This window comes from Idiotropiscis lumnitzeri, chromosome 4 (genome assembly GCF_059441095.1).
Source record: "Idiotropiscis lumnitzeri isolate Australia: NSW breed Sydney's pygmy pipehorse chromosome 4, RoL_Ilum_1.0, whole genome shotgun sequence".
Classification (NCBI taxonomy): Eukaryota; Metazoa; Chordata; class Actinopteri; order Syngnathiformes; family Syngnathidae; genus Idiotropiscis; species Idiotropiscis lumnitzeri.
This window is the reverse complement of record NC_142394.1, coordinates 16,860,792-16,873,676: the sequence shown is the minus strand read 5'-3', so window position 1 is coordinate 16,873,676 and position 12,885 is coordinate 16,860,792. Positions and strand designations below refer to the sequence as shown.

The following is a 12,885-nucleotide window of genomic DNA, read 5'->3' as shown; positions in this document are numbered from 1 at the left end:
TGACGTGTGTTGGTGGCGGGAAGAGAGACCTGGAAGTGAAGTGTGTTGAATGTAAAAGGAAAAAGGCTACATGACAATAAAAGAAACCCGTTTGCTAAACGAATTGACGCCTCGTCGTCTGTGTCGTGTCCACGATGCTGACTCCAGTTCCTCCTCACCACGGTTTGGAGCTGGGAATACCGACACAAGCCTGAATGAGGAAGTTAACACAGGTGACCAGTAACTAAATACATATTTAAAGTGGTATTTAAAACATTTTCACATAAATTATTAAGCATCATACATATCAATTAAGCTAAATGTTTTCATCCTGCGGTCCAAAGGAATGTTTAATTGTTGAATGGTTTCTGGCTGGGAAATTCTTCATCATTACATAAATAAAGCACTTTATGGATAACAAAATAAAACAGTCATTGAAGAATCATGCAAAAATATTAAGAAATTTAAAAAAAGTAGCCATGTATGTTTAAAAAAGCAGTTTAATATATCAACTGTGATAAACAATATTACCTACTATATGTATTCCTATCATTTTTCTCCTGGTATGATGTCCTCATTGGAATACGTTTGGATACAAAAGTGAAACATGCGACTACTCTGTGTGTCAAATGAAAGGTGCTTCACGGTTTTGGAGGTTTAGCTTTGGGAAGCACTTTGACTGTGGTTGACACTGATTTGGATCCTTGCAGGTTCTCAGCAGTGCAAGTGTATGCTCCTTGGTCCACGTCCCTCACCTCGTCCACTAAGAGAAAGGACTGAATCTGCTGTCCTGATGCACCCCCACCAACTGGATTGATGTTCTCGATTGTGTACAGAGGCCTCCCTATCTGCTCCCGGTAAGGGAAAATGAAACAAACCATATGGAAAGAAAGAAGTTAAAAGTTATACATTGAATATGAGCCAAATTGTTACTTCAAGCTATTTATTGCCACTCCCAACTGAAGTGTAATGTCGAAGTAACCTAAACATAAAACAAAGAGAATTACACGCTTCGCTTTGCTTCAGATTAATCTGTTTTTCTTAATGCTAACAAATAATTCAAAATGTCACACTTGTGCTAATAAATAGGATCAGTGTTGCAGTGTCAAACTTTATGTGCCAAAAACTCTTTAATTCTTTACATTTTAAAAAATTATGTCATGACTATATTGTGGCGCTCACGAGTCAGTGGCTACATTATTAAATGTAAGCAAATGTATAAGCTCACGGTCGCATTTCCTATTCAGAAAGTTCATTTGACTTATATATAGTATATAGTGTTTATGATGTGACCTGCTGTCCGGGGTAGTCCCATGTGATCTCTACTGCCACATTCCTCTCTCCCATCACCGTGCAGCTGACACGTAGATTGTCACCAGCAGCCAAAGAGGTCGAACTTGCCTGGATGATTGGGGCGGGGGGAGCCATGGGGTCTAGAAAAAAAATAATGTAAAGAAGACATTTTAGAATGTGCTTATACACACAGACATTACTACTGCAGTGCATCTTTTCAAGGAACAAAATAGCTTCTTTAAAAGGCAACAGTAGTGGATAACAACATGTTATCCTTCCATTTAAATGTGAAGGACATACGAAGGATGTTGGGATTCTGGTGCGGCCGCAATGAGTCACTGCCCAGGAAAAACGTCAGCTGTGATTCTGTACAATTACCAAATTGCAGTATCGTGCAGGGATGTGGTGGCATTTTTAAATGCATGTTATTTTTTCCCAGACACATTGAAGGACTTCTGGAAATCAGCAGTTCACTATTATGGGGAGAACTGTATGAGTGTAACCTATTCTAAATATTTGTTTGTTGATCAGAAATTATTTTCAAGAAATTGAGATCAGTTGAACATTTAAGCATTGGTTTGTATACTTACTGTGTAAACAGAATATAGACAGACAGAAATTATAGCTAATTGATAGTTGTTAGCTATACTTTTGCTTTTATTCGTGCTAAAAGGAAAGAAAATACTCCTATTAAGTGGCAAAGTAATCCAAATAATGACTTTTTGTAAATCACACTACACACACATTTAGGGAGATTTGGAGAATCTTAGCCCGTTCTTACAATTTATGAAAATTTGCTTGTACTGTAGATCTTTAAAAAAAAATTTTTTTTAAAATGAGTGTCAATATTTCCTAGGATAAAATTATTTTATGTTGTTGAAATTGATTTGTTGTTCTTATTTTTTGGATTAAAAAGTCTTTTTATGTACGACCACCAAATTATACAGCAACTGTACGTACATCCATGTGTAAAAAAACAAAAAAAAAAAAAAAAAAGAAAGGTTTTGGTAGCAGTTGTGAGCATGGCCGTCAAAAATTGTCTCAGCAGCGGACCCTAAACTGATACAATCAAAAAATGAATTTATGTAGGCTTTGTCCAAAAAGTTTCAAAAGTCTCTACACTGTCCAAATCCCAGCCATTTTGATAACTCATTCTTTTGTCCTCCTACTTTACGTACGACTCCTTTAAATACGAGATAAACTGGTAATTCAGCAGCACTCACAATTAACATAGATGAGCATGTACTTTGTGGAGCTTTGCCTCAGCCCCCCCAAGCTAGCCACACAGTACAAGGCACCGGCATGATAGGGCCGCGGTCGATGGATGGTGAAACCTTTCTTCACATTGAAGGAGATCTCCGTCCCATCCACCGGCACCTCCACGGGCGGGAACTCACGGTGCAGCGTCACATTGGCTGCGGGTGACGTCACCTGGCAGGGCAGGCGGGTCGGCCAGTTGCTTCTCAGTTGGATTACCTCGTAGTAGTCAGCTGATGGGACGAAAAGCTCCTGCGGATCTGTTTGGAGCAGAAAAGACAAGTAAAAGTAGAGTCGGTATCATTGTGGTCGTGAAATGAAGGGCTTTAATGCTGTAGTGAGGGTTTTTCAGCATACCGGGAAAGAAAACAAAGACTTTGGCAGCTTTTTCATAGTTCTTTCTGCAATCTGTGTCCTCACAGAACATAGGGTAGCATGTGTACTCCCCTGTGTCTGCACCTGTAGTGTTGACCAGTGTCAGAACACCGTAGCGCTCATGCTGAACAATCCTGTGGAGGCGAAACAGAAAATGCAGGAGTAAGCCATCCTCTTATAATTTTGTACGCCTAATTATAGTTTACAAAAACTAACCAAATAACTAAAAGTCAAATGAAAAAAAAACCCATTTAGTTAACAAGGTTAAAATAAAAACGTATTTGCTTGTAAAAAATAAAAAAGAGCTGAAACTACATTTTATATGTTTTAAATTATGTATATAATTATTGCAGAAATTTCAATTCCATCTTTGTCAATTAATTTAATAAATGAGCCATTGGGGTTTATTATGAATCAATTTATTTCGCTGTTGCTGTACGGAAGAAGGAAATTTAAAAAAATCATTGGATTTGTATTTTTTTTTACTTATCTGTGTTACGCAATATTTATTGTGACACCTGGCAAAATACATGGGGTATTTATATTTTTACATTAATTCATATTCCAAACAAATCTTAAACTAATGCTAAAACCAATAAAAACAAAACGAAAATAAAGCACTTTGGAAAAAATACAGACAAATTAGGACCGGAAAACCTGTTTTAAAAACCTAATTAAAACTAACTGAATTCAAAAGATTAAAGTAAAATCAAGATAAAAAATGATCTGTAATAAAATTCTCAAAACTATTACAACCCTGCCTGGCTCACTACCACTTCCATGTCCTTCTTGTCCCTTCCCGTGTGATTTGCTGTCAACCACAGCAGAACCTTTCCACAGCAAAACTGATGCAGCATAATAAGACGTGTATTTGTCTACAAAATAACTTCCAGACTTATAAAGTGTGAGGCCTACCTGAGTCTGCCTTCATCCTCCTCCTCCAGGTAGGATGGAAGGCCCCACTGCACAGGGTTACCTCTGCACCTCAATTCCAGGGTGGCTCCAGCGTGCACGCTTATTGTCTCTCTCACCTTGATGAATTTACCTCGGTTTATCACCTTTGGGTGTCACATGCAAACCAGAGTTGGTCACTTGGAAAGAATAATGGGCCACGTCTAAAAAAGCAGTTCTACCTGCGTGAGTAAGTTCTGAGCCTGCGTTGGTGCTTTAACCTTTGGTTTGGGTTTTACAGCCAGGGGGCCTTTCTTTACTGCTTTGGCCTGTTTGGGTTTTCCAGGTTTGGGTTTCTTCCCCGGACTCCTCCTCTGCTCTTGAGCATCTTGATGACAATAAACTAGATAGCAATCAGAACATATCATAAAACACCCCATCGACAGGTGCTCAGTGATAGCTATAACTATCTTAAGAGCGTCCGACGTCAATAATATGTGTCATCAAAGAAGAGGGAATGAGGTCATCATCGTTTGAAATGACCTTTTCCCAGAACATTTTGACATTGTAAAGCAATACCGGTATATAAAATGAACGAGCAAGTCAGTAAACAGGATTACGCAAAACATACTAGACGGATATCAATGACATTTTATAAGTCATGGCCACAGAAGAACTCGTAACATTTTGGTGAGGATTTGTATAAAGGTGTAAGCGTCTAGGAAGCAGTCTGCTAACTAATAAACAGATGGTCAATAAAACATAAATAAAGAGCTGTTTTTATTTATATCACTCTTTTTAACAGTTTGGCCTCCCTTCTATTGAGTGACAATCTGTTTAAATTGTAGCGTTGCTATAACAACATTTAATGGTGGCCTACGGCTTCCACATGGTAGTGTACGTTCACAGAACTAGTGCTGACTCACTTACCCAACTCGGAGATTATGATACAAATAAAGAGAGCACTCAGCACCAGTCTCCACTTCGACCCAAACAAGTTCACCCAAGTCATGATGCGGGATTACCAAAAGCCGGTTGGTTGTTACTTGTTACTTCACGCAATTCGACGCAATGCAAGTGAAAAGGAGGACAGAGAAGAACGAGAGAAGTCAAAGGAGGGCGGGCCGAACTCGCAAAGTGAGTGGTCAGCTGCTTTTTAGAATCACACAAATTCCGCCTCCTGAGAGTGGCATTAGTACCCCAAATTCCTGCCGACTGGCTCAATGGAGGCTTTCAAGCTTGTCTTGACCAACGAGGGCGCAAAAGCAGAGGCCTCTCCGTGTGGAATTGCAGAGGCTGTTTGCTTAGCTGCTGGAGTGGAAGTCTGTGAGCGGCATGAGACAACAGCACAGGCCAAATGAGACCTCTGGAAAGGTTATTCAAAGCTTTTGGCGTGCTGTAAAAGTAGCGCCTGCTGATGTTAACTTGGTGTTTTTGTACTTGTGACGTTACAGCAAGCCAAAAAATACACTAATCCTTGATTTAGCTTTTACAGAGGAATATAGTTATATATATGGTCTGATCGTGAATCAATCTCGGGGCAAATATAATTAAAGGCAGACAACCATTCCCTACCTGGAAACAGGTGATGCTTCAAAATAATTGAGTCACATTCCAATCAATCTTCACATGGAACTGGATCCAGAGAAAATGTGCTGGCAGTTTTGTTTTTTTGGTAACTCAGTCACAATTGTGAGCATGGCATACAGTAAGTAATCTGATTTGAAAGGTCTTATTGTTATGCAGTAAATCCAAGTGTGGGTGGAGTAAATTCTTGATCCCTCTAAGTTTTATTCCTCAGAGGGAAAAAAAAACCCAAACTTCGGTAAACATCTTGAAAATATTTGCTTCTTTTTAATTAAAATATACATTCACAATTCATCATTAGAAAACATGTACACTCTTTGTATTTACACGTAGATACAATAAACATGCTGAAATGTGACTAAAACACAAATAAAAATCAGAAAAGTTCTAACGTCCGTCGTGTGCTAAAAAATAATTCTGCCAAAAAGAAAATGAATACCTATAAATCACTATCACAATTTCAGACAGTACATGATTTTAAAAAGTACAAACATTAGCAGCTGATTTTTAACTTCTTGCATTTTCTACAGTTTAAGAAGCAAACGGGTGCAGTAATGACATTGCAATAAATTGGCAATACATGTCAATATGATTAATAAAAGAGACATCATGGAACCTGAAGCGGAATGGATGAAAGCTTTAACTGCATGAACATGTGCTAATGTCATTGTGAACCCCAGATGCTTAACACTGTAGGAAGGAACACCAGAGGTGCGTATACTCACATTTACAAAACAATGACTCACAGTAACATCTCTATTCATCTCACCCCTTCCCGCTAGCGTTCACAATTTGCACTCTTTAGAGATCTCTTTGTCTGTCTTTTCACTGATGGTTTGGACGGCTGAAAGGTTGGTTTTGTGACGCTGGCTCTGAACGCTGTGATGCAGCCCGTAGCCAAAATAGATGAGCAGGCCTGCAGGGATCAAATTTGACAGTTCACTGACTTGGATGATTGCATGTAGCGGAACCTCCAAAGTCAAACGCAATCCGTTCTGACGCTGCTCGACTTGAAATAATGAGCGAATTGATTTGTTTTAGGTTCAAATTGCTCACATAAAACTTGTTAACTGAAAAGGTAAGTTTTTAAGTCACGTTTTAAAATTGATAACTATCACATGGTTCACCACTATAAAATATATGAGAATGAAAATCAAGTCAAATTAATTACCCGTTGACTATTTTATTTTCGAGTTTGTCATTAGATATTATTCTTTCGCTTACTATTTATGTTCAGCATCGAACATACTGTAATTGACAATTAAGCCTAAAATATTTGTTGAAGTCTTGATGGTTATTTTGTTTGCAGGATTTGACTTCAGAGGTTCCACTGTGCATTCTAATGTTCCTTTCAAATCTGTCGCCTCACCTACTGCCATCCAGATGGCGTAGCGTAACCACGTGGCGCCTTCTAACTGGAACATGAGGTAGATGTTTATGAGCGCACTCACAATGGGCAGTGCAGGGAGTAAGGGAACCTGAGGAGCACATAAATACCCACGTGTGTTAAGATCTTGTGCTCGGTTCCTCATATTCATATTCTAAAACGAGCTCACCATGAAGGACGCCTTCTTGGCATTCTGTGGGTGCCTCCAGATGAGAAAGACCGCGAGTAGAAGGATAATGGAGAAGATGCAGACGAGCACCACGCTCCATGCCTCCATGTTGTATAAAGCATCAATAGCCAAGCTCAGGGTGATGCACAAAGCAGCCACACATGCAACTGGACACACACGTGATCGGGAACAATGACGTACAGCATAATAATGCAATGATCGAACAGCGTTGATAGCTGAATAAGGACGAAAAAAAAAGAGTGTGTTCTTACCAGAGATTAAAATCAGAATTGTGACTCTTTTTGAGGTGTCGGAATTTGGAGATGATGGCGGCTTCAGCAAGCCAAATTTGGTGTTGGATTCTATGATGTGTAGTCCTCCTTCATTAGATGGAGTCACCTGATATCTTAAATGACAACACATATACAACTTGAAATGATGAAGTTCAAAGCATTCAAGGTGTTCGTGAATATATTATATGTGACCTCAGTATTAGGATGCATATCGCCACAAGTGTGTAGGCAAACAGGGTCCCGATAGACATCATCTCCACTAAGGCGTCCAGGTCGAACAGCAGAGCCATGATGGCTGAAAATGAAAGAAAAACACATGGACATGCATGACTACGTTGGTAGTGCCCCGCCAGATTCAGAAGATGGCGCTGTTTATTTATTTATTTATTTTTTTTGTTATTCCTTTAAGATATGTCGTTAACACAGGAGAGTGACGCAATCGCATAGTGTTTCCTAATCCGTATAATGTTATTTTAGAAATCATTTTGTTCCTTTGTGTTCCTGGACTTGTTGTTCCAGTCTTGTCTATCCAGTATGATAGTATAATCTACCAGTGGTAAAATGTCAGGCCCAGTAAGGGCATATACGCTGGCCGAAACACAATCACAAAGCACTGGCCTACATTTAAAACCTAAATTTTTTTTTTTCATTTTGTAGCGTTCACTGCTTCCACCAGAGGTGTGGAAAAATGCGTTTTTTTTAATGTACTGTAATGTCAATGTAATCTGCTCAGGAGCTGGCAAATGGAATTAAAACTATATTAGCAATGGGACTTTTTAGTCAATTAGATTTCAAATGTATCCTTCCAAGGGCAGTGAGTGGAACATTTTTCATCCACTGATTGACCAGTCAGAGGAAGCCGAATCTATCTAGCAAAACACATCTGTAGCAATCTTCACAAATTAATATGTTAAATAGTTAGCATCTAATCAGTATCTGTATTATAAATTCTATTTTTTGTCATGTTGTTCCATAAATATAGAACATGCTGTATTGTTTTTTCTTATTGCATTTTTGTTTTGTAAAAACAGTCTCCATAATTTCCATGTAGTAGTCGTGGTATTAAGAAGCGCATAATGTCAATTAAGTCTGCACTAAAACCAAATCCACAGCCCGCTACTGATTTACGCTGTGTCTCCTCTACGTATTATGAAGGATTTTTCTTGTGAGCGTCATTTGTTTCAATTAGCGTTATTTAGTGTCAACTGGAAAGGAAAATAGAAAAGCACTTCAGACAGTAAGCAAGAGGAATGAACCCGGAATAAGTATGTGGTACCCGGCCATTTTTTTCAGCATTGTAATCCCAACTCCAGACAAATCTTTACCTGCCACAGTTCCCGCTGATATGGTAGCCACAGCTGGACTTCCCCTGGAGGTGACTTTGGTCAGGGGTTGAAAAAGGAGGCCGTCCCTTGCCATGGCAAACATCACCCTGGGCATGGGGAACATGGAGCCCAACAGGCTGCACAGACCAATAAAAAACAAGCCTTATGCATTGATCACCTTAACCGGCTGCTGTTCCTATCAGCAGCAATCAAATTTTCGCTTATACCTGGTGGACAGGGCACACAACGACCCCACAGCCACAACATATTTGGCGGGACCCCAGCCGATGTATTCAAAGGCCACGGGCAGGGGGCTTTTTTTGCTGAGCAAATAATAAGGCATCATCAGTGTGAGCGCAGCAGAAACAGCAAAGTAGGCCAGGAAGCAGATCAGCAGAGAGGCCACAATCCCCACCGGAACGGACTTTTGAGGGTTCTTCACCTCCTCACCTAAGAACAACACACACAGGCCACCGTAATATCAAAGATGTTCTTTGAGTACTTAACATTGCGGCGGAGTCAAATATATTTTTGGGTCTTTGTCAGGTTTAAATGCCCATTTTGGGAGGGCTTACTGAAATAATTTACTAAATGTAACGGCCGAAATAAAACGCTAGCTGGATGGCCAGGAGGAACCAGACACCGTTGTTCATTTTCACCGCCGGCGGGGGAAAAGAGTGGGACAGAGAGGCCGCGAGCAGCCTGCTCGCGGCCGCCCCATGCAACTCCTCTCTCTCCTCCTCTCACCGGCTCGGCTTTTATTAGTTTGACTCAAGAATCACATGAAATTAGAATACAATGAAGGTCTGTTTAGCCTAAACTAAATCACCAGAATACAGGAGATTAATTAACAATGGTGGTCTGTTTTAGACTAAACTAATCAGCAGAAGACAGAAAACATCAATAACTAATCATCAGTAACTCTAGCAGGCAGAGAATCACAACTCACAGTGTAAAGGTCAATTTAACTATACACATCATCAGGATACGGTGTCTGTGTGCGTGTGTGCTAAAATAACAAGTAAGTGTCTATGTGTGTGTGTTTAAACATGAATGAGTGTATAAAAACATGATTATAAATACACAAACTGATTAACTATCCTCAGCCCATCTTACATTTCCCCCCTGTTGTGGATTTAAAAATCATGGCCTTATGGCTTTAAGACAGATCATCATAGTGAAATCATACAACAGTGATTAGTGGATGGGCGAAAACCTCTCATTAGGGAAAAATTCCCCTCTGCACGAAACGAGAACCTCATGGTCTGATGACCACTCGGGAATAAAACATAAATAAACATTTCAATATACCTAGTGAAAAATAATAAAATTGTCTCCACGCAGAGCTTGTCCCTGGGGTGACTTGATGAAGGCCCCTTGCCTTGTTGTAAGAGGAGACAGCTGTCTTTGCCTCTCGGATCTTCATGTATGGTGTGTGTGTGTGCACGTGTAGGGGGCAGGTGTAAAAGGTCCATGTGTTTTTACGTTTTAGTGTCCAGTTCGAGTTCGTCATTGTCCAGTTCGAATTCGTCATTCTCAACATCAATCAGGTTGTAATGGTACATTTGGGCAACAAACATGCGATTAACCATCCTCTTTGTCATAAAAATAATGCAACATGAACAGACTACACATAACAAAAATGAAAATTATAACCATTCCCATATATTGTCTCTTTCAAATTCTTCATAGTGATCATAACATCAATAATTGTTTCATTTTTATCAAAAAAATTTAAATGCAATAATGTTCTCCAATCAAGGCTGAAATTTTGTTATGTACGTCATTAATTTCCAAACATTATCTAATCCTTTTGTTCTGTGGCTCCAACATTCGTGTCTGTGGCTGGTTGTGTGGTTCTGATGTGCGTGTGGTCCGAGATTGTGACTCAGGTGGGCTCCTTTTCGAGGGATTCGCGTTGCTAGGCCTTTCAGCTTGCACTGCGACTGGTGGATCCAGTCGCCACGCCCCACGACCTTTGCTGCCGCCGGGGTCACTGCCATCATCTGGCGAGGGCCATCTCAGCATTCACTTGTCCCAACGAAGTCGTTTCAACACCTTGAAGAAGATTTGGTCTCCCACACGGACGTGATTTCTCTGTGGATCAGAACACACTGACCAGTAATTGTGTCTTTGCATCTTTGTCAGTCAAACATGTCTTTCATGTGGACTGAGACCGATGTGCCGGTCACTGGTGGTTCTGATGAACCTGAGAGTCTATGTGTGAAGCCATATAGGATTTCAAAAGGGGATAGTGTCCTTCCTTCGGCTGGCACTATCCTCATTGCTGTGATTGAAAAATAGTCTGGCCATTGTCTTTTTTTTTTTTTCCTTGATAAGTCTGGCCTTAATAGTTCCATTAGTTCCATTAGTGTCCCATTTCGTTACATCATTCACAAAATGCATCATTTTCACTTCAAATCACTTCTTGAAAGTCCAAATGTCAGGATAATTTGATTACACAACACTTTTTCCAACTGTTTTAGCATCATCATATCTTGTTGAAAACAACTTAACCCATTTTGATAACATTAATTACAACCAAACAACATTGCATCTCAAACAAATAACACATTGTCTAAAAAAAAGGTTTTTTGTTGAAAAGTCTGTATGTGGGAACAATTTCATATCATACTTCCCCTCTGTTGACACACGACTATCTGCTCGTGTGTCAATCATCTTATTCCTCTAATCAATGAATTAGGCAGCCAGGATTTGCCATCTGCCAATTTGCTTATCCCGTCCTCAGCAATGTTTGGACCTTTGTTCCCCCAATGTGTGCATTCAATTAGTGGTGTATTTTTCCTGGCGTGATATCAAATTGTCAAGTTGACTTGCTGTGGGGGTGTGTGTGTGTGTGTGTGTGTGTGTTGTGTTCATTTTCCTTTATAGTAATGCAGTGCCGACTTTGAGGTCATGCTTTGGGCTGCAGCCTTCGCTGCATTGTCAGCGAGGCAGTTTCCAATTGTAATTGGATCATTTTATTAAGTAAGTTTTGCTTTTCAAATAACCATTTAGGCATGTTTTATGCACAACATTTCGTTTCTTGTTGTGGTTTTAAAGCCCTTGTCTGCCCAATGTCGACAGAACACATGAACATTCATCTTGACTGTCAGTTCACATTGTAACCATACAACCCATACAAGATGGAAAACCCTAAATTTTAATTAGCTCACACCTGCTACGCTCTTCCTGCTTATCCTAACAATATCTCTCTTACAAATGATCTGTCATGTGACCTCAGTCCTCAAATGCTTCTACTCCTCACCAGTCCGGAATGTGCACCTCATTTCTTTCTTAACAGTCTGGAATGTGCACCTGGTTTTTGTGTCTTACACGCCTGAATCAGTGCAAAACATCATGCTGCTTGTCTTGAACATACAGAATTTAGCATCCCTTGAAACAAAATTTCCATTTGCAATCCCCAAAACAAAAAATGTTCCTCCAGTCGGGAGAAAAATGTCCTTAAAAAAAAAAAAAAGAAAAAGTGTCCATAAGGTCAAGTCGCGGTTTGATGATAATTTGGAGCGTCTTCCACAGTCGTGTGGCGCCTTCTACTGGTGCGGGAAAAATGACGCTTGGCTGAAACGCACCGCACCTTATCAGTGTAATGTGTCCCTGTGACAATTAGGTCGCCGTGCAATGTGAATGTGGTGGACAAGAATGTAATTTTTTAATTCCTGAAGCAGCAGTCAAGACTGCTTGAACACACTCTGACGTGGCTCTTACCACGGGATCAAATTATTGTGACTAATATGCAAATGGATTCACTTTCCTGTGTTTCTGCAGCAACACAAGTCCATGAAGCCATTTTTGCAGTCACTGTTTGCTCAATGCTCATAGTAATTTGGTAGTGCGTTAAGATGCTTTGTCGATAGAATCTCCTTTTTGGTCTCATGTTCCCTTGAACATTATGTTTACTACACACTACACATGACCTACAAATTTTTTTTTTTAAAAAGGTTTGTTGTCCTAGCTGTACTATGGATATCAATCCCCCCTGTTGAGACATGGGAATTTCCATGACTCAATTTAGCAGTTAAATGTCAAGTTGGTAGTGCTAACACATCGTAATCAATGAGTTCATGCTTGACAAGTTCAAAAGCTTTGTCAGCCTCAAATGTTCAAACAATTATTCTCTTCTTGCAAATATCATTGGCTTATCATAAATGATGTCCAGCAATGGTCGTGTGATTTCTGAGTAATTTGCAAATCATGAATTAAACACCTATAAAAACATCATTAACTTCTCTGTTATTGGTTTTAATGCTCTGGCAATGTTTTTCCTTTTTGCTTATCACCGATAATGCGCCCTTTTAAAGTTTTGAC

General features: G+C 39.8%; 2 protein-coding genes and 1 long non-coding RNA gene across 3 annotated transcripts in view; 1 reads left to right on the top strand and 2 right to left on the bottom strand.

The window, feature by feature from the left end:
* Positions 1-13: 13 nt before the first annotated feature.
* LOC148338342 (uncharacterized) lies at positions 14-4,504 on the top strand. Its single transcript, XR_015842912.1, has 3 exons — positions 14-212; positions 690-836; positions 3,798-4,504. It is a non-coding gene; the product is annotated as an uncharacterized LOC148338342 (long non-coding RNA).
* Positions 462-4,973, bottom strand: LOC148338341 (platelet-derived growth factor receptor-like protein). The gene is made up of 7 exons (XM_088294293.1): positions 4,726-4,973; positions 4,038-4,198; positions 3,820-3,962; positions 2,887-3,038; positions 2,496-2,789; positions 1,273-1,412; positions 462-827 (listed from the first exon to the last, which is right to left on the bottom strand). The coding sequence occupies exons 1-7, from the start codon at positions 4,805-4,807 to the stop codon at positions 621-623; spliced, it is 1,179 nt and encodes a 392-aa protein (XP_088150419.1). The 5' UTR covers positions 4,808-4,973; the 3' UTR covers positions 462-620.
* Positions 4,974-5,629: 656 nt separating this feature from the next.
* Positions 5,630-12,885, bottom strand: part of LOC148338340 (cationic amino acid transporter 2-like) — a 20,836-nt gene continuing 13,580 nt past the window's right edge. The window contains exons 8-14 of the mRNA XM_088292385.1: positions 8,784-9,006; positions 8,557-8,693; positions 7,424-7,526; positions 7,211-7,344; positions 6,939-7,105; positions 6,752-6,860; positions 5,630-6,298 (exon numbers count right to left, since the gene is read on the bottom strand). Coding sequence (XP_088148511.1) covers positions 6,168-6,298; positions 6,752-6,860; positions 6,939-7,105; positions 7,211-7,344; positions 7,424-7,526; positions 8,557-8,693; positions 8,784-9,006 — 1,004 coding nt within the window. The 3' untranslated portion in view covers positions 5,630-6,167. The remainder of the gene's footprint in view (positions 6,299-6,751; positions 6,861-6,938; positions 7,106-7,210; positions 7,345-7,423; positions 7,527-8,556; positions 8,694-8,783; positions 9,007-12,885) is intronic.